The 21569-nt window shown below is 45.0% G+C and overlaps 1 protein-coding gene across 1 annotated transcript in view; it reads left to right on the top strand.

Annotated features, from left to right (window-relative positions):
- The window catches only part of COL15A1 (collagen, type XV, alpha 1), a 145243-nt gene that overhangs the window by 53252 nt on the left and 70422 nt on the right, over positions 1 to 21569 (top strand). Inside the window, exons 6-11 of the mRNA XM_011993764.1 lie at positions 1047 to 1194; positions 4876 to 4988; positions 7478 to 7612; positions 8922 to 9074; positions 17945 to 18094; positions 18503 to 18646. Coding sequence (XP_011849154.1) covers positions 1047 to 1194; positions 4876 to 4988; positions 7478 to 7612; positions 8922 to 9074; positions 17945 to 18094; positions 18503 to 18646 — 843 coding nt within the window. The remainder of the gene's footprint in view (positions 1 to 1046; positions 1195 to 4875; positions 4989 to 7477; positions 7613 to 8921; positions 9075 to 17944; positions 18095 to 18502; positions 18647 to 21569) is intronic.

Genomic DNA, 21569 nt, shown 5'->3' on the forward strand with positions numbered 1-21569 from the left:
AGAGGAGGAAGCTGAGGCTCAGTGAAGCTCCATGACTTGCCCAACATAACTGAGCTTATAAGTGGAGAGCTGGGATTTGATCCAGGTCTGACTATAAGAACTGAACTATTACATTCTAAATTATGGAGCTTCTAAGAATCCTCCTTGTTCCATGGACCAGAAATTTATTGATTTACTAGATTCTGAATTAAGGAAACAACCTTCTGTTACTAGTCAGGATAGGTAAGTGATGCTGCAGTAACAAATTAACCTTAAAATCTTAGTGCTTTACAAAACAAAGATTGGTTTCTTGTTCATACCACGAGTTCAACACTGATCCACAGGATTCTTCCATGCATCCCCAGCCCCTTGAGCTTAGAAGGTGATGAGGCTATCTGAATGCTGACGAGCCCTGGGTCCCGTGAGCTGCTGCTTGGGTCCAGGGGTGATGTCGTGACTTTCAGAGCCCATGCCAGGATTTCTGCCTAGATCACTGAAGCACTCTGTGTTTCTGTTGGGTTTTTGTTTGTTTGTTTTTCTCTAGTTGGTAACGTTGGTTGAGACACTGACTGGCTTTGGGAAAACTATGTAGATGCTGAAGTTTCCTTGGAAGGAACCATACCCATCTTTCATTTTCATAGGTGTTTATGACTAGTGCACATCTGGCATCGAATTTATATGCAGTTTATTGAGTGCAGCCTGGTTCATTCATTTGTTCACTAATTCATTTAATCATTCCCTCATCTAACAGATCTTTAATGGGCACCTCCTCTGGCTGATCTGGGATTTGGGAATCACGGAAATATGATCCCTGTGCTCAGAGAGTTTTGGCTGAGATGAATAGTCTGACTGTCAACTGAACAGAATCTAATGACCTCTAGTAGACACCTCTTTCAGGCCCTGGGAGGTACAGCCATTGCCCAGGTAGACACCAAGCGGGGCCAAGCTTTCCCCTTGGTTTATTCAGCATCTTGTGGATATATTATTTTCTCCAATGATATTCACTGTCACTTCTTCTGCTTTACTGCCAAGTACATCATTTTGCGTCTCATTTTTCCTCCCTTCAGCCAAAAGAAGCAAAAGTTGAACCCATAAACACACCTCCAACTCCATCCTCCCCCTTTGAGGACATGGAACTTTCCGGTGAACCTGTACCTGAGGGGACCCCGGAAACCACCAACATGAGCATCATCCAGCACAGCAGCCCTGAACAAGGCAAGTCCAGATGCACATGCCTACATAGTGGCCTTTTATTGGGTGATTACTATGTGTCCAGCCGGGGCCACATATGTAACATACAGAATCTCATTTAACCTTCCCCTCAACCCTTTAAGAAAGGGTGAGAACCACCCTTATTTTACAGGCAAGATGAGGAAATTGAGCCACAAAGAAGTTAAGTAACCCAGCCAGGAGCAAACGGCTTGTGGATGGCAGAGCTGGCATTTGATCTCAGATAGCAGAGCTTCTAACCCCCAGATCTGGAGCTTCTGACTCCCAGACTCTACCCCTTCTGGGGTTTAACAGAAAAGTTTGTAATAATCCTTGCTGTTTGTTGAATACCTACGGTGTGCCAAGTGTTTGGATATTTTGTCTCCAACACTGACAGCATACCGCCTACTCGATAGCACTAGCCACTATTTTATAGGTGGAAAAACCAACACTTGGAAAAGCTAAGTCCAGAGTCCCAACCCTTTCTGACTTTTGCCACAAACTCCCCAACTCTCAGAGGATCAGCTAAACTCCTGTGTGGCACAAGTGAGAAACTGATGGCCAGAGAGGGGCCGGTTACTCAGCAAGGCAGCAGCAGTCCCTAGGAGAAGAGCTGGTCCCTGGCTGCCCATCCAGGGCTCTGGCCCCTGTCTCTTGTCCCCCTACCCGTGCGGAGGAGCACTGGCAAAAGCCCAGGCATCAAACACTATCCCCAAGCACTAGCTTGGCATATGTCCAAGCCCTGAGATCGCTTGTGGTTATTGTCATTTCTCAGAGGGGCCGTCACTTCAGACTGAAGATGTAAGTACACGATCATTCCTGGCAGCACTGTTCTCAGGAACAAAAACAATCCAAACTGCCCACAGTAGGGATTGGTCGAGCAAATTCTATTTCATTCATACATACAGCCCTGACATTGGTGATACAGATCTGATTTAATGACCCAGGGACATACTCGTGGTATAGTCCACCAAAAAAGCAAATTCCAAAACTATGTGTTTATGACCCTAATTTTGAATATGTTATTTATATCTATTTACATATAGCTATGTAGAGTGATGTGTGTATGTATTAGATACATCACATATTAGACGTAATATTCATCAAAATGTTATAAGCAGTTATCTCTGAGTGGTAGGATTATGGATGGTTTTTACTTTCTTTATTGTACTTCTGTATTTTATTAATACAAGTCTTCTACAATAATATGTATCACTATTCTTTTTGGTTCTGTCATCAGTTAATGAGTGTTATTTTAACAACTAAATTTGGGGAGTCTGTGGGTCAGAGAAGGTATAGAGAACTGGAGAGAAAACATTGTAGGATAATTTAATAACGTCATGACAGAGCCAAGGAGGCTGGGTGTTGCTGTGGAAATACTGCCCGCTGGGGAGAGTCAGACAGCTTGGAAGGAGGCCCTGCCTAGCTCCCTATTTGCTGTCGGCCTGGGGCAAGTTGCTGATCAGTTTCCAAGCTTCAGATTCCTTAGCCATCCTCTGGGAGCGTGAACAATCCCCGCTACCGGGTGGATGAGAGGGCTGAATCTGGCCGCGGTTGTGGAAGTGGTTTCTGAATTGCGAATGCTTTTCTCAGGGGTGGAATTAGGATCTCTGAGCAAGGGGGTAAGGCGAAGGGGCTGGGGCGAGGACTTTCCTAGACTGAGGAGATGAGGTCCACGTGGGGACTGGGCTCTAATCCCAATGCAGCTCGCCTGTTCCCGGTATCAGCCACACTCAGTCGAAAGCAACGGAGCTAGCCAAATTGTCCTTTTCTTCTTGATGTGTAGACAGCCCGGACGGTGGGAGAAAGCCCTGGCTAAGCAAAGCCCCTAATATTTGCATTCGGAGCTTCCCTGACGCCATTTTGGCCCGTGGAAGGGGCCACCCCACCTCCTTCGTCCCAGGGGTCAGGCCGTGGAGACCAGGCAATCGGCTGCTTGCACGGCACCCCCTGGTGGTCAGAGCGGGGAGAACGAGCGTGCTCGACCCGTGCTGGCCACGCTTCCATCACAGGATGGGACAGGAGTGGGTAGCAGGGCAGAGTCCTTTGGACGATTTCGCACCTCCCCCAGAGTTATTGTGACCATGGGACCTGCGTGAGCACAGCGTGTGTGGGAAGGGCCTGGCCCGGGGACAGGCTGACCTGGCTTCAGGGCCCTTCCCAGCCTCAGTCTCATTCCCAGGGTTAATAATACGGAGGTGTTAATGTGTGGGTCCGGCAGGACACACCTGTTACAGGGTGATAGTGGGATTTCCACCCAGGATCTACCCACCTGCAGGAAGGTGGTGGGAGGGGTCCCGGTGGGCAGGACAGGTGGGCCAGCAGGAGGGTTGCATGGGACAATCTTGGCATTGGCCCAGCCATAATAGGCATGCAGTTATGGTAGCGCATTTTTTTTTTTTTTTTTTTTTTTGAGACAGGGTCTTGCTCTGTCACCCAGACTGGAGTGCAGTGGCACAATCATGGCTCACTGCAGCCTTAACCTCCCAGACATGAGCTCCCTCCTCGGCTCCTGAGCAGCTGGGTCTACAGCCACATGCCACAATGCCTGGCTAATTTTTTTTTTTATTTTAGTAGAGATGGGGTCTCGCTATGTTGCCAAGGCTGGTCTTGAACTCCTGAGGCTCCTGCCTCAGCCTCCCAAAATACTGGGATTACAGGCATGAGCCACCATGCCTGGCCAATGAATAATTTTCTTTGTTTCAAAACTCCGTTTGCTTCTTCTTCTTCTTTTTTTTTTTTTTTTTGAGATGGAATCTCACTCTGTTACCCAGGCTGGAGTGCAGTGGTGCAATCTCAGCTCTACAACCTCTGCCCACTGCAACCTCTGCCTCCTGGGTTCAAGTGATTCTCCTGCCTCGGCCTCCCAAGTAGCTGGGATTACAGGCATGTGCTATCACACCTGGGTAATTTTTGTATTTTCAGTAGAGATGGGATTTCTCCGTGTTGCTCAGGCTGGTCTCGAACTCCTGACCTCAAGTGATCTGCCCACCTCGGCCTCCGATTCCAGGCTGCTTTTTAAATTGCAAAGGAAATATATGCATGTGGGAACGATTAAATTAATGCTCGGTTGTATAAACCAGAAAAATAATAGTTTCCTCTTCTTAAACTCCTATCTTCTGGAAAATATCAGTACTAAACACTGTGGTTTAGCCAAGTATATAAATATATAAGCACATACATATACATATATATGTATATATTATATACGTCATATAGTAATCATTACATAACATGAATATTATATATATAATAATGATAAGACATCTATATTCATTCTATTTTACACACATAAAACCATATCAACAATGAACATTTGTCAATTGCTTACTATATGCCAGGGGCTGTCCTCAATGCTTTATTTGCATTAGCTTACTTAGTTCTTGTGACACATAGTACTCAAAGCAACCCTGTGAGGTAGGAATTATTGTAATTCCCCATTTCTAGATAAGGAACATGAGGCAGAGGTTGAGCGACTTGCCTGCAGGTGGTGCCAGAGCTTGGAATGAAAACCACACATGCCTTGCCATGTATGTTGTTCTGCAACTTGGTTTTTTTTTTTTCCGCCACTTGACTCTGTGTCATGGTATCTGAACATCTTTCCAAGTTAGTTGGTGAAGAGATACTTCATTCTTTTCCAAAACTGCAAAATGTAGTTATTGATAGCAGAATGCCTGCTTCCTGTAGGGTCTGGTGAGATCCTGAATGACACACTGGAGGGGATTCATTCTGTGGATGGTGACCCCATTACTGACAGCGGCTCAGGGGCTGGGGCCTTCCTTGACATAGCTGAAGAAAAGGTGAGTAGATGGTAAATTTCATTTGATTAGTCAGTAATAGACTTGTTTGCTTATTTCAAACTTGATGATTTTATTGGGCACCAGAGAGAACCACAAGATTTTGGTTGAACAGCATCAAGGTTGCTTCTGTCCTCATGGTACAGAGATCAGAGTCCCAGGGCCACAGAGGCTCTCCAGGGATGCACAGAACTGGTGGGGGATATGCGGTGCAAGCTTGTCCTCACACTTGACTGTGACGAGTGTCCAGGCCTCACCAGTGCACTCCCGCCCTCCTGCTCAGTTGTGAAGACACATAGCTTTATCAACCCTCTGAGTCCCCTTCAAGACAGAATCAGATTAACTGCAGGTGCATTCATGCTATTGTTTGGTAATTGGCTTTTACACCTGCGAAGCCAGTTTTGAAATGCTGAGCTCCCTAGGGTGCAAAATTAAAGCATAAATAGTTTTCTCACAATGGCTCCTGCTGAAAACCCACAATGCCAGCTCATTCCTTCCCTTCTCCTGGGATGAAAACTTCAGACAGTTCTCACAGCTCTCTCAGTCACTATCTGGTAACAGTCAATTTTCACAGATATTTAAAAGTCAAGCCCAGCATAATATCAAAAATTCAACAAAATTACAAGCAGTTTCCCCTCTTCTACACTCAGGCCTGCTGTAGACTAGGAACCTGCCAGGAAAGGGAAGCATGGTTAGGGGTTTCCTCTCTATTTTCTTTCTTCTTTCTCCTCCTTATCCTCATGACCTCCCCATCCTCTGGAGCTATTTTTAACATCTGCGGGGGCTGGCCCACCTGGAGAAATGGGCACAGTCATATTTGGCTGGTGAAATTGTGATCTGGGCTTTTGGTGTAGAAGATGCCTGATTGTTGGAACTCTCTCTTATGGGGGCTTTTGTGGTTCCTGGGAGGTCTTCCTGCAGGGGATCTAGGATCAAAATTCCATAGTTGGCCTTGTAACTTCTGCCCGGGCTTCCACCCCATACAGGGTGCCCGGATCTTCTGCCTGTCCGTTTGACTACAGCCCATTTCAGCCAGCAACCTTTGAAGAGATTTTATCTTGTCTATCTCCAGCAAAACAACGGCAGGACAAATACCCCTCCCTTCTCCATCCCCCTCCTCTCCTCTCCCCTTTCCCTCTCACCTCCTCTTTCCCTCCTCTCCACTTTTATTTTCTCCCCTCCGCTCCCCTTTCCTCCCCTCCCCTTCTCTTCCCACTTCCCTCCTCTTCTCGTTCTCCCTCACCTCCCCCTCCTCTCCTCTCCCTTTCCCCTCTCTTCCTTTGTCCCTCTCTCCCAACTCTGAATCTAAATGGCTTCCTCTATTTTGTCACCCTGGAGAAAATCACACACCAGTCCCTGAGCCTCCCACATTCCACGAAATACATGGAGCTCACCAAATACCCAGCTCACCAAATACCCAGCTCACCAAATGGTTTGGAGTGAGGAGAGGGGAGGAGAAGAGCCACAGTACACTGGAAATTCTTTCCAAAGGAATTCTTGCTCTCCAGGCACCCATCCCCAAAATGAGTCCTGTGCAGTTTCTTACACAGCCTGGAGGTAGGAGATGGGCAGGAGCTGGTAGAACGGGTGCCATTTCCTTGTCTTAGCATGGGGAGATTACCTGATGCCTGTGAACTTGCACTTGCCCTTTGGGGCTTTAGCTGACACTGAGTCACAAAGAGTCTCATTTTAACATCCCAGGACCTCAGCTTTCCTCTCACTGTTTTTTGGGACAGTAATTCTGCAAGGATTTATTATGTTTTATGAAAAAGGGGCTCTGTGGTCAAATGACTTTGGGAAAAGCTGTATTCTACGTTCTTTTTATAGATTCTGAGAAATCCTGCAGCAAGGAAATCTTTTTAACTTTGATTAGCCTAGTGTTTTTTGTAACCAAAAGAACCATATTTTTGCAATAGATAAGTAAACAACCATTGGGAAATGAAGATAGGACATATTTGCTGTCACCAGCTCCAAAGCTGCTCTCTCTTTCCATTTCCCCCATTGCTATGAAACCTTCAGAGAATCTGCCTGTGCATTCCCAAAGGAAACTGAGTCACAGGGAGAGAGAAGAAGCAGGAATGTCTCTGTCTCCCAGCCTAGAGAAGGCTGAGGAGGACAGAGGTGCTGCCTACACATTTCTGAAGGACTGTCATGGGCAAAGACATTGTCTAATGCCTTCTGGATGGGTATATGGGGAGGTCACAGGCAGGCAATGGGTCTCAGTAGAAGTATCTAGAGCTAGACCAGGCTGACTCAGGAGCAGTGATTTCCATGTTAGTGGAGGTGCAAACACAGAATCACACACCAGACATAGGTGCCTGGGCGGTCTTTCCCATCCCTGGATTTATGAAACCATAGATGTGAAAGTCCTGGAGTGAAGAAGCTACAGAAATGCAGGTGGCTGGAGGAGGCTAGGCAGTCTGTTCTCTCCAGCCACAGGCATGTTGATGGGAGCCCAGAGACATGGTCTCTTGTGATGCCTTTGTTTTCAGAATTTAGCAGCAACAGCCGTGGGGCTGGCCGAGGCGCCCATCAGCACTGCTGGAGAAGCAGAGGCCGGCAGTGTGCCCACCGGGGGACCGACCCTCTCTGTGTCCACCCAGAACCCAGAGGAAGGGGTCACTCCAGTAAGTAGCTCAGAGTGCAAGCTCCCCTTCACCTGTGTCTGGGGTTGGGGGTTGTGTTGGGTGGGAGCAGTCACTGGCTTTCCCTATCTGTCTGCGAAACACAGTGACAATCTCATGGGGCAGGTCTGTCGGAGTAAGCACTAAATAGCATTGACCCATTCAGTGGCGGTGTGCAGAGCGCTACACTGTGATGGGCACTAGGCCTGGTTTCAGGGATGGATAGTAAATAGGATAGACCTGATTCCTGAAGACAGCGTGGTAAGAGGGGCTGTGGTCAGTGGTAGGTAAAGCATAGGATGTTCTGGGAGCACTGAAAAAGGGTCCTAGAGCCCAGACTGGGGGGCACAGAAGTGCCCTTGGGAAAGGATGCTGAAAGTGGGCCTGAGAGGGTAAGTAGAAGTCGCCTAGCAGAGGGGGTGAAACAGATATTTCGGCAAGGTGGGCAGGCAGGAGCAAAGAACTGGAGCCTGAAGAAGGGCAGCATACCTGCAGGGTGAGGCGTGAGCCAGGGGTCAGGGAGAAGTGTCTGGAGAGGCTCTAAGGACACAGAGAAGATTAGCAGTAATAGGGGGTCACTGAAGGGTAAGAAACAAGGAATGGATGTAGTCAGATTAGAATTCCAGAAAGATCACCCTGACTACTGAGAGGAGAAAGGGTAGGAAAGCAAACTTGGAGAAAGAGGCCGGGCTTGGGGGCTGTGTTGGAGTTTGGGTGAGTGGTGGTGCCAGCCTGCTCTGGGGTGTAGCCAACAATGTCAGATCCTCGCAGAAGTCCCAGTAAGCAAGGGACTGAGAAACATCCGTTGAATTTGTCCATTCACAGTGAGTGGCCTTGGGGAGAGCAGCTTCAGGGCTGTCAGAGCGATGGAAGCCAGATGGCACTGGGCTAGGGAGAGAGTGGGACAGGGAGTGGTCCACGAGGGTAGACTACTGCTTCAAGAAGAAAGCTGTGGAGTCCGAGGACCTAGAGTTTTGTTTCAACACAGTGACTTAAGCAGCAGTAGAAGCTGCACTCTCTGATTAGGGGACAGAGCTTGGAAGGGCTACTGGTGAGCACATGCCCCTCGGGGTTGGCAGGGAGGGCTGGTGGCACACCACACAGGTGGGATGCTGGGGTGGTCTCGCAGCTTGGGTGGTGTGAGGAAGCCAGGCCTGTGTATTTCTGTCTGATGTCTCACTGTGGGTTTCCAGGTGAGGTGAGGTCTTGGTATACAGGTGCTGTGAGGGGCCCTGGCCATCTGTTCCTCACCACAGTGTGGTGGATCAGCATCATGAGTCACTGATGTGGTTCCTGCTGACTTTCTATTCAGGGTCCAGATAATGAAGAGAGTTTAGCAGCAACAGCAGCAGGGGAGGCCGAGGCACTCGCCAGCACACCTTGGGAAGCAGAGGCCAGTGGTGTGCCCCCGGGGGAGCCGGACCTCTCCATGTCCCCACAGAGCCTCGGGGAAGAGGCCGCTGTGGTAAGGATTGTGCAGTGCCCAGAGGTCGAGGTCATGGTGGGAGCAGCTCCTGGCCTTCTCAGAGTATGGGGCTCCTGCTCAGCAAACCCATGGGAGCCTGAGGCAGGGGGATCTCTGACCAAATACTCACTTGGGGGTGGAGTTTGCCAAGGCCTGGGTGAGTGTGATGAAGCCCCTGGAAGTCAGTGGGCAGCCGGGCTCTGGGGATGGGTGAGTTGGAGAGGTGGGGTATGCCCCAGGGCTGTGTGCAGGACCCTGCTGCCTCCACCCACAGGAGGCAGGAGCCAGAATGGAGGAGTGGCGGGCTCCTGGAGGGCGGTGGGGGTCAGGCTGCAGGCGGCAGGCCCCAGCAGGGGTCAGAGGTCATGACCAGGCCTTCCCAGCCCTCTTCTTGTGCAGCGCACAGACACTGTCCGGCTCCTGAAGGCAGGGCACATCATCCCAAGGCACTCAGCCAGTCTGTCCCTGTGCTGTCTCCACTGTGGGTGCCCTCAAGTTCTTCCAGCTCAGCTGACTCAAACGTAAACTCCTCCTTTCCATTCCTCCTATGTTCACACCTCAAATGAATGGGACCATCACCCTCCAGTCACCTAATCCAGAATTGTCTTCTCTCTTCCTTAAGTTCTACATCCCATCAAGTATCAAGTCTTGTTAACTTTTCTGCCCATACACATCGTGAATCATCAGCTCTGTCCTTCTCCAGTGCTGGCCCCTGCACTGAGCTGCCGTGTCCCCAGCCCAGGCAATTGCTAAGGGCCCTGTCTGGCACTTATATGGATTCTTTCAGTGAACAAAGTGGTCTTCTCCTTCTCCTTCTTATTCCTCTTCCAGTTGTCCTTTCCTTTCTCCTCCTCCTCTTCTCCGCCTCCCCTCCCTTTCCGTGTCCTCCTCTTTCTTTAGTGTCTAGGCACTTATGACACATTGGGAAAGCCATGGATCCGATCCCAGTTCTACCAAGTCTTAGCTTAATAGAAACTAGAATTTGACCAGCAGGATTGTCTGAAAATAGAAGAGCTGTCTGTAGAGGTGGTGAGATCCTAGTTACTGGAGGTGTATAAGCTGTAAACCAAAGAGTATTTGAAACAAGTCTCAGTCAGTTTGGGAAGTTTATTTTGCCAGGGTTAAGGATGCACCCGTGACACAGCCTCAGGAGGTCCTGATGACATGTGCCCAAGGTGGCTGGGGCATAGCTTGGTTTTATGCATTTTAGGGAGACATGAGACCTCAATCAATATATGTAAGTTGTACATTGGTTCCGTCCAGAAAGGCGGGACAACTCAAAGTGGGGAGGGGGCTTCCATGTCATAGGTAGATAAGAGACAAATGGTTGCATTCTTCTGAGTTTCTGATTAGCCTTTCTAAAGGAAGCAATCAGATATGCATTTATCCCACAGAGCAGAGGGATGACCTTGAGTTCTGTCTGTCCTTTGTCTGTAAGGAATTTCTTTAAGGACAAATTGTGAGGGAGGTATGTACCTTTCTTATCTTAGTATGTATCTTTTAAAGGAATAGAATGGGAGGCAGGTTTGCCCTAAGCAATTTCCATTTTCATTTTTCCATCTGGCTTAGTGATTTTGGGGTCCTGAGATTTATTTTCCTTTCACATTCCCCCCTTTTCTTTTTAAAATCTTTTAGATAAAACATTTTAAAGAAAATGAGTCTCTAGTCTCAGGTTTTGTTGATTTCTTATGGCTAGGATGGTTTATTCCTAGACAGGTAAGTCCCATGTTATTAGGAAAGTTCATTTTTAGCAGGTTGTGAAGTCTCATGCATGCCCTACAAGAGAAAATAGGGGGAGGAAGGGAGAAAAACAACAAATCAAAAAAGAAGAACAATCCTGGAAAATTGATATAGGTCATATTACTCTGAAGTCCATACATCAGTAGGCAGGTATGAAAGTGGCTTATTATGTAAATAGGTCGCTGTTATTTTCCTCTGAAGTTTAAGTTGTCTAGCTTCAGTTTGCAGGGCTTTAAGAAAGCATGGCTTAATTTTACTGATTTCAAAAATGGGGAAAAAAAGGAAAGGAAGAAGAAAAAAAGTTGAAAACATTATTTTGGAGACTTGTAGCCAGGACAAATGTTAGAATTCAGTCCAAACTGTAGAAAATAATAAAAATTGAAAAACATTAGGCAAGATCAAAATCTAACAACAGATGTTCTATAGTTTATTTTAAAACATAATTTTCCCTTTCCAGTCCCATTTTCACTAAAGAAAAAATCATAGGACAATTTCATTTGCAAATTAAGTTTTAGTCTTATTATACTTGGCCTGAGTATTTGCATAAAGTCAGCAAGAATAGTTATTTGCCATATAGGCTCTTCTTTTTTTTTTTTTTTTTTAATTGACTTTGCTGGAACTTTATTCCGTAAAGAATCTCAGATTTGACTTTAATGCCTTAAGGACAGCCCATGCCTGCAAATACCTGTATTAATTGGGTGAAGTCCTCACCTTGAGGTCTCAAGAAAACTTGGGGCTCCTGGACCTGTCAGAAAGTGACATTCTTTACTTACCACAGGTCAGAGATTGTGTAGACAAGGTATGAGGCCAGCTTTCTTAAGGGACTTTTATTGGCTCTGTAAATCAACTTTGGTTCCTTAAAGGAGTCTGTATCTGATAGCATGCCACTCCAGTCAAAACCATGGTGAAATAACCAGTGTCTTCAGTTGTGCTCTGTTACAAAAGAAAACAGATTGTTATCACACTTACACAAATAACTATATTGTTGTAAGTTAAGAATACTCACAACTAATTACCAAATTTTTGGAGAGATCGCAAAATAGGATCACAGGTCGTTGTAAAATAAGTCATTCATTTAGCCAAAGTGATACCTCAAAGATTTCAAAAAAAAAAAAAGGCAAAAATATTTATTCTTTGAGAGAGGAGATTGATTTCTCAAACAGCCCTAATAAAAACAACAGAAGGCCAATTAAATTTGTTTTTCAAAAATTTTTAAACAATCTATAAAATCTTAATCATCTTGACCATAAGATATAATTTCCATAAGCCTTTTTATAACCTTTATAACCTTTATTAAGGAGTGGGTTAATGCTCCAAGAAAACCTTGTCAATCTGACACAGGGGCCCATATGCTGGTCTCGCATCAGCATGCCTTTGACATTAATGGTTAATTTACAGAGCAACTAAACTTACTTTATCTCTCAAAATCTGCCCTTATAATCTCATGTGCCCACCTCTTCCGCAATAGTCTTTGGACCTTGAGGAGTTGAATAGCTTTAATTTTTGGCCCTATGTCTCACGAACACAGTTTATTTTGGTTGACATCTTCTACCAGATCTGTAGGTGAGGCTTTAACTGCTGTCAGTGTTGAAGATTTAGCAGGACTTGGTGTCCTTCTTAAACCCAAGAATCAAAGCCCTGTAACTTAATGGCACAAGTACTTTAAAAGCACATAGTAGAGCACCTGATACTGTTGCTGTTCCGGGCGCCACTATGTAACCTGCCATGATCCCTGGTGGAGTGAACAAATGGGGGCAAATGTGGAAATAAAAGACAAGAGACAAAAGAGTATATTTGGAAGAAGGGGTTGGGGGAACCTTGCCTCTAGTGGACAAGGGCCCTGAGCTTTACACAGCCCTCCATATTTATTAGGTAAAAGAGACAGTGAGAAGCGGGGTGGAAGAAGGGATCAACTGCTCAGTCCAGAGTAGGCTTGCAAGACTGCATTCCTCAAACAACAGACTCTAGATGTCACAGTAGATAACCTTGGCACCAGGGAGTGATTGCCTCCAGCAAACCTTCTGTCAGCAGAAGCAGTCGTGAGTTTGCTCACATCCTGCATTCATGATAAACAGTTTGCTGTTTGATCATCTAGTCTCCAGTGGAATGCTGAGTTGGTCACGTCCCATGGGCCTTCAGTTCCCTGCATGGAAAGTTATATGGATGTAATAACCTTAATTTAAAAATACATTCTTTTTGTTAATCTAGGTCTTTTCTAAGCAAACTAAAACTTAGTAATAGGAATTATTTAGATAAAGTGTAAGATCCGTTTATTAGGCCAGTTACCCAAAGGCAAAAGAAAAGACCTTCTGCAGTGTGACTGCTGTTCCCTATGGGGAATATTATGTTGGAAGAAAATATTCCTTTTAGATCTCTAAGATCTCTAAGATGAAACATCTTTTTAGTGTCACGCCACAACAGTTAGAACCAGAGGGAAAAAAAATCTTACAGCAGCTGAAAATGAGTTGAAGGTTAGTTATTATTTCAGGCCTTTTAAAAGGGGAGAGAAAACAGAAAACAGCAAAGTGCAATAAAAGTCGAACTTTGCATAAAAAAAATTATAATGCCTTGTACTTTATTAAGAGTAAAGCAATACCTTAAGAAAATTTTGTAGTTCAAACCAATTCTTTAGTGTATAAGTGGTTTTTTCTTTTTAAATCAAAACCCAGTATCTGGAAAGACCATTTTAAATAATTTCCCTTTAATTGTAGACAGCTTGGTTATATGATAGTTTTTTTTCATCAATCTTCTTATTATGATGTAAATAGACCATTTTTGACATGCTTGGACTTTCTAGTTTTCCTGAGCATCCCTCTTTCTTTAAAAAACAGTCATTTTATTCTAGGACAAAATTTACCATAAAAGATCCTTTCTCACATAAAATTATTTTTCTTTAAGCTTTCTTACCCAAATTACCTCTTTATTTCTATAACTTTCTTTACATCTCTCTCATTTCCTGATTCCCTTCACCTTGTTTTATACATAACTTTTAAATAAGCTTTAAATGAGACAAAAAATTATACATCTTTTTAAAAAAACAGTTTTTTTTAGAAAGAAGGTTTTCTTACAATATATTTTTTAAATGGAAAATACCCAACTAATGAAATATCTATTATTTAATTTAACTTTAGATTCTAAATTATGACACATTTGTCTGTATTTATCCCATTACATTTACCTAGTTGTTTTTAATAGTGTACCTAGATTACTGTATTTATGAAAACTGCGATAGTCATTATTTAAAGTTATTTCCCTGCCAACCATTTTATAGCCTGTGAATTTCAGGTGTTTACCTAAGGAGAACCTTAAGATTAAATATGAGGTTGTTTTACTAAATCAAGATTTAGGTATTTTCATTAAACTAATGTTCGTGTCTTATTTATCAGAAAGTACACAAGCAAAGGTTTTCCTGTTTTGGGCTGAGTTTATAGTTTTTTAACCCTTATGCCAAATTTTAACACCTTATAGTATTTGGCAGGGATAAATATGAAATTGCTTGATCAATAAATGCAAACAAAAATGTATGCTGGCAATTCTTAAGACATTTTTAATTTGCTTTAGCAATAATTTTAAAGCTAGCTTATTAAAGACTTTACTTTGGTCATGTGAACGTGAAAAGCATTTGGGTTTATTATTTAATTTATGAGTGCTCTTTAAGCCAATGTCATACCTTGTAGCCAAAAACACAACAAAATATGTGTATGTACACATAAACACACACATACACACTCATACAACCAAAAATCCTATAGCTTTTACTTCAAAACTCTAGCCATGAAATACTGATACAAACTCATTGGTTTGCAGAAACAATCACAAAAATAAATGTCTGGATGCAAACAGTGGATTTTATTTCAGGAGACATGTAACAGCAGACTTAAAGCAGGCAGAGGCAGAGAAGAAAGCCGAGAGATAGAGAACTTAGGAACTCTATAGTTGCAGATCGACTTTTGGGCTCTGAATTTTTCTTGCTATAATTGTGCACGAAAATGTCATGTATGTCCATTTTACAAAAACACTTGCAAGAAGAGGGACCATAAAACCAACGGAGTGCCTGAAAGAGGGTCATTCTCGTTGTTTTCCCTTATTCTTAGATTGTTTCCCACTCCACTTTTTTTTTTTTTTTTTTTTTTTTTTTGAGACAGAGTCTCCCTCTGTCGCCCAGGCTGGAGTGCAGTGGTGTGATCTCAGCTCACTGCAACCTCCACCTCCTGGGTTCAAGTGATTCTCCTACCTCAGCCTCTCGAGTAGCTGGGTCTACAGGTGTGCACCACCATGCCTGGCTAGTTTTCTTGTATTTTTAGTAGAGATGGGGTTTCACCATATTGGCCAGGCTGGTCTCGAATTCCTGACTTCATGATCCACCTGCCTCGGCCTCCCAAAGTGCTGGGATTACAGGTGTGAACCACCGTGCCCGGCCATTTTTATTTATTTATTTTTTATTTTAAGGTAGGAACTGAGCTGTGGCCTACTATTTTAGTGGAGTGGGTCAAAGTGTGCTGGCTGCAGGTGAGGCTCCACAGTGTGTCACCACTTAGCCATTTCCACCCTCTTACATGTCTCAGTTTCTCTCTCTGTAGTTCTAGCACCTCCAAGAAGGCTCAAAATCAAAATGCAGAGTGACCAGCTCCTATATGCCCTTCCTGAATGAGGCTTTTTTTTTTTTTTTTTTTTTTTCGCTGTGTCGCCCGGGCTGGAGTGCAGTGGCCGGATCTCAGCTCACTGCAAACTCTGCCTCCTGGGTTTACGCCATTCTCCTGCCTCAGCCTCCCGAGTAGCTGGGACTACAGGTGCCCGCCACCTCGCCCGGCTAGTTTTTTGTACTTTTTAGTAGAGACGGGGTTTCACCGGGTTAGCCAGGATGGTCTCGATCTCCTGACCTTGTGATCCGCCCGTCTCGGCCTCCCAAAGTGCTGGGATTACAGGCTTGAGCTACCGCGCCCGGCCCTGAATGAGGCTTTTAAAACTAATTTCATTGGGGGTTCCCTGTAGGGTTGCAGCATGTCATGGGGGGGTCAACCCCCAGACACTCCCAGTTGGCCTCCAGTGACCCAGGGGCACCTTTCAGCTGGGAGGAGCAAAATGCCCTTTCTCTTTGGAGCTGAGGAAACTCATTCTCCCATTTATCTGTGAAAACGATAGTTCAGTTCCTCCTGCAAAATGGTCATACTAGCCAATCAAGATTAATTTCAGCAGGAAAGGCAATGGAGAAGACACCCTTTAGAATGCACCTCTGAACTAGAATTAGGGTCTAAATAATAACTTCCTAGGAGAAAAAAAAAAACCCAAAAAACAGCTAAGACCACTTCCTGTAAATTGTCCTCAGCCACCTCTTTGTACTCTCATGCACCATTATACGCACAAGGTTAAATCCTCTCCCAGTACAAGGTAATCTCTGGTACCCCCTAAAGCCAAAGAGGTCAGGTCTTACGATACAGGAGAGCAGAGCTTTAGACCTAAGAAGAATCTGCTCATGACTCTTGAAACTCCACAAAGAAAATGGAACACCCCAAAAAGGGGCAGGTGGTGCCTTTGTTCTGAGTACTTTAAGGGGTTTGAGTCATTAGAAGCCTCCTCTAGGTTTTTGTTGGTACTAAAGACAGCGAAGGAGGAAAGAGATATAGCGTGGAAGAAAAGTAAATGAAAGAAAAAAATTTTTAAGACAGGAAGCAAAGACAGCAAACATGTGCATGTTTTGGTTTTCTCCCCCCTCTATTTTAGCTATGAGAAATTTTAGCCAATTCAGAGAGGCCTTGTTACCCATAACTTAGAATTCTCATTTAGATTTGACCAAGTCAGGTAGAGTTGGGCAAATCTGATGGGAGAAAGACTAGAACAACAACCAAAAAAACCCCTAACAATATGATTACTGAGTACTCTAATAGTAAGGAGAAATTAAGAACAGCTGGTTGTTCATCTTAACTTCAGCCAAGAAAAAACCCCAATTCAGCTACGTACTAGAGATAGGTCTTAGGCAGAAGATTGCTCTCTACCATCCTAGAAGCAGGAAAGAATTTAAATTTGCCTTCCCTGTTAGAAATGAGCTCAAACTCCAGAAAGGGGTTACGTGCCTTCCATCATCCTAGAAGCAAGAAAACTTGCATTCCTTGTTGGAAGTAAGAAAGACTCCAGAAAAAGAACTGTACAGCAAAATAAACTTTAGATCTTGACCAAATTTTGGAAGATCAGGGATTCTCTGGAGGAGGCTCCGAGGCCTCAGCAAATTGTCCTATTGGTTTGAACCATAAAGAAAGCTCAAGCTGGTAGCAAGCACCAATATGAGATTTGTCAAAGGTCAGTGGCACCTCCACTCAGAATCCCTTCTTCGTTGCCAAAATGTGAACCCCAAATATCTGAGACAGATCTCAGGAAAGTTAGGAAGTTTATTCTGCAAAGGTTAAGAACATGCCCGTGACACAGCCTCAGGAGATCCTGACAACATGTGCCCAAGGTGGTTGGAGCACAGCTTGGTTTTATGGATTTTAGGGAGACATGAGACATCAATCAATATATATAAGGTGTGCATTTGTGCTGTCCGGAAAGGCAGGACAACTCAAAGTGGGGAGGGGGCTTCCATGTCATAGGTAGATAAGAGACAAATGGTTGCATTCTTCTGAGTTTCTGATTAGCCTTTCCAAAGGAAGCCTTTCCAAAGGAAGCAAGGAGCAGAGGGATGACCTTGAGTTCTGTCCGTCCTTTGTCTGCAAGGAATTTCCTTAAGGACAAATTATTAGGGAGGTATGTAGCTTTTTTATCTTAGTAGCTATCTTTTTAAGGAATACAATGGGAGATAGGTTTGCCCTAAGTAGTTCCCAGCTTGATTTTTTTTTCCCTTCTGCTTAGTGATTTGGGGATCCTGAGATTTATTTTCCTTTCACAAAGCTAAGGCCAGAGAAGCGCTTGGCAGAGATGTGCTAGAGGGGACTCTGGGGTGGGTGGGGGGATGCCCTGAGAGGTGCGTTCTAACACTGGAGCTCCAGGCGAAGGTGTGGTCCTGAAGGAGCAAAGGAAAGGGAATCATGGAGCCTCCAGTTATCTGAGGCCCCAGTGCTTTCCACCCCCCAGCTCACACCCACTGAACCAGGGGTATGGGCGAAGGGGCACAGCTCCTCATGCCAATTTCATTTCAGGGTCCAAGCAGTGAAGGAAGTTTAACAACAGCTGCAGCTGCAACCGAAGTGTCCCTCAGTACTTTTGAGGATGAGGAAGCCAGTGGGGTCCCCACAGATGGCCTGGCCCCCCTCACAGCCACCATGACCCCTGAGCAGGCAGTCACTTCTGTAAGTGTCATCTGGCGTCCTCTCTGGCTTACAGGGGAGAGACAGGTCTGCATTGTGAGACAACAGCCGTCCTTGGCCTTGGCAGGGGCACCTGCAGCTTGGTTATGAGCATCTGGGTGGGCAGTGGCTGGAGGGAGGCAGGACGCAATGCCAGAGTGTGGCAGGGGCCACAGCCCTGCTCCCTCCTAGCCTTGCCCAAGAATTTACTCAGAGTCAAGTGGTCCACAGTTGGCACTGAGGCTTAGAGGAGATGCATATTTCAGAGGGGGTGCGCTGGGGGCAACGATGATCATAGGGAAGAATGTGTTTTGAAACTGGACTGGCACCACAGAAACGACAGTGACCACAACTCCCCAGCAGCCTCATGAGCGAGGTGAGGTGGTGCCTCAATGCTGGTTTTGTTTTCAGGGTCCTGGTGATGAAGAAGACTTGGCAGCAGCCACAACAGAGGAGCCCCTCATCACAGCTCGGGGTGAAGAGTCCGGCAGCCCTCCCCCCGATGGGCCACCGCTGCCCCTGCCCACAGTGGCTCCTGAAAGAAGGGTCACTCCAGTAAGTGGCATACAGCTGTAAGATTTGACTTGGCAGACCTTACATGGGAGAGAAAGAAAGGCCAAAGTTGTGGGAGGGTTGGCCCCCAGCTTTCTCAGAGGTAGGTTTTCACGTTGGTTTGCAAATTTGGGCATTTGAGGAGCTTTAACCTGGGGAACACTTGAGGAAACTCCAGCTTGTAGAGCAAAAGCAAGAAATTAAAATCAAGGGGACCTGGCTTTGTGTTCCAAACTGATCTTTGGATTGAAATGAGATCTAACAGTGCTCTTCTGGGGACAAAGCTGACAGTAAGATGTGGCAGGTCTGTAGAGGGGATGAGAGCATCAGCGCTGTGTGTGTGTTGGGGGCTGACCTCCAAGTCCCTGCCAAAATGAGTTTTTATCACTCTTGGCTGCAACTGTGTGACCTTAAGCAAATCTTTTGATCTCTTTGGCCCTCCGTTTCCTCATCTGTAAAAATGAGTGACTGCAAGGCCAAGTCAGAGAATGCAGGTTGGAGAACGTTTACAAAGCTCTGTACACACACCTGGGGTTGTCACCACTTAAGGGCTATAACTGTCTTTTAGAAATAGGAAACCCAAAGCTGGCCCTCAGCTTGGGCTTGTGTGAAGAGGGACTGCTCTTCCAATGTGAACACATTTTTAAAGGAAAACATCTCCTTGGTGACCAGCACAGGCTCGTCAGTTCCCCAAACACCACTTGATCGTGCACACTTTGAAAGCCACCATTCAAGCTACAGTCATGTGGTCCATTGGCCACGGTGTGGCAGGACTGACCTGTGAGGGTGGGGCTGTGGGACAGGAGATCAGGAGAGCACCTAAGGTCCTGAATGCCCCTTGTTCCGGGGCCTTTTCTAGTGGTTATCACACTGCTTCCTGTCTCTTTAGAGTTGTCTTGCATTCGTTCATTGATTCACTCATTGACTGGACACATAGCGGCTCTGGGCCCTCAGTCAGGACACTTGTAAATAGAGATGAATGTGACCTCACTCCTGTCCCCAATGAATTCACAATCAAGGGGCAGGAAATAAGCCATCTGAACTGACATTGATTAATCACTCTGTGCTCCAAGTGTATCTGATTCCCTTCACCACACCCCTCTTCAGTATAAGGCGAATAGGAGGTAAGATGTGAAGAGGTAGTCACCTGCCACTGTTGCCTGCCTCTAAGAGGTGGAGCTGGGATTTGAACCTGCATGCTGGCCTGCAGAGCTGAAGCTCTCGAGCTTCACCCGGCTGAAGTCCTCATTTGTGAGAGTGTGGTGTGGTGGGAAGATCCTGGACTGGGGGCCAGGAGGTTGAGGTTCTGCTTCCAGGGATGCCATTGACTTGTGGTAGGCCCTGGGCCTCCTTGTCATCATCTGTAAAAGGAAAAAGGCGAACAACCACTCTGGTTTTTAACTCTGGTCACACATTAGAGATGGCTGCTAGCTTAAAACAATGCAGGTGTCTGAGTCCAGTGCTAGACCAAGTAACTAACACTGGGGCTGGGGCTTTGGGCTTGCGGGGCATCCTAGTGGGCATCCAGCTCTGGATCGACCTGCTCATGCACTGTGACTTCCCAAACAATGTCCCCCTCCTCTTCTGCACCTCACCCCAAGGTGTACACAAAGCACCAAGTTCAAATCTCCCTAGTGATGCCTCATCAGGCACAGATAGAGCCAGTTCTCCTTTTTCTTTCTCTTTTAAACTTTTTGTTATTGAAAATCTAAAAATGTCACAAAGGAGCTTAGAATAGTATAATTAACCCCCACATACCCATCACTCAGTTTGGATAATTATCAACACTGCCAATCTTGCTTCATCTGTTTCACCTCCTACCACCATCTTTTTTGGAGGGAAGGGGAATACTGGAATATTCAAAAATGAACCCCAAACATCCTATCATTTATTTAACTGATAAACAATTCAATGTGTACAGCTGATAGAGTGATCTGGTACCTTTTTTTTGGTCATAGCCACAGTGTCACAATGCATCTAACAAAATTAACAGTGGTTCCTTCATATTATCTAATGCCCTGATTATTTTGTTTTAAAATACCTCTTTCCAGTTAGTTTGTTTGAATCTGAATCCAAACAAGGTCTACACATTGCATTTGGTTGATACATCTCTTAAGTGTCTCTTAATCTCTCATTGTCTCCTGCCTTCTTTTTCCTTTTTGCCATTACTTTGTTGAAGAAACTGGGTCAGTTTCTTCCTTAGACCCTTTGTATTTTCAGCTTTGAAAAGTTGTTCTGGTAAGGCTGGCTGTGCTCATGGGAGTGTGAGGGTTACTGCTCCTGGGGAGCTCTTTGTCCACATGTCTTAACAACCATAAGAGTGCATATTGCTGACCCAGAAACTTCTCTTCTAGGAATTGATTCTAGTGGAGATAGTCTGATAACCTTTGTTGTCGCTGTTTTTTTTTTTTAAAAAAAAAGGTTTTGTTTACCAGGATGCTAATCTCGGTATTGTCCATAATAGAGAAAAATTGGGCATAATTTAATTAGCCAGCAATAGAAGATTAATTGAATTAAAGTATATTCACCCATTCTGTAGGTTATCTGTTCACTCTGATGGTAGTTTCTTTTGCTGTGCAAAAGCTCTTTAGTTTAATTAGATCCTATTTGTCAATTTTGGCTTTTGTTGCCATTGCTTTTGGTGTTTTAGACATGAAGTCCTTTCCCATGCCTATGTCCTGAATGGTATCACCTAGGTTTTCTTCTAGGGTTTTTATGGTTTTAGATCTAACATTTAACTCTCTAATCCATCTTGAATTAATTTTTGTATAAGGTGTAAGGAAGGGATCCAGTTTTAGCTTTCTACTTATGGGTAGCCAGTTTTCCCAGCACCATTTATTAAATAGGGAATCCTTTCCCCATTTCTTGTTTTTGTCAGGTTTGTCAAAGATCAGATGGCGGTGGATGTGTGGTATTATTTCTGAGG

The sequence above is a fragment of the Mandrillus leucophaeus genome, unplaced genomic scaffold, assembly GCF_000951045.1.
Source record: "Mandrillus leucophaeus isolate KB7577 unplaced genomic scaffold, Mleu.le_1.0 Scaffold433, whole genome shotgun sequence".
Lineage (NCBI taxonomy): Eukaryota > Metazoa > Chordata > Mammalia > Primates > Cercopithecidae > Mandrillus > Mandrillus leucophaeus.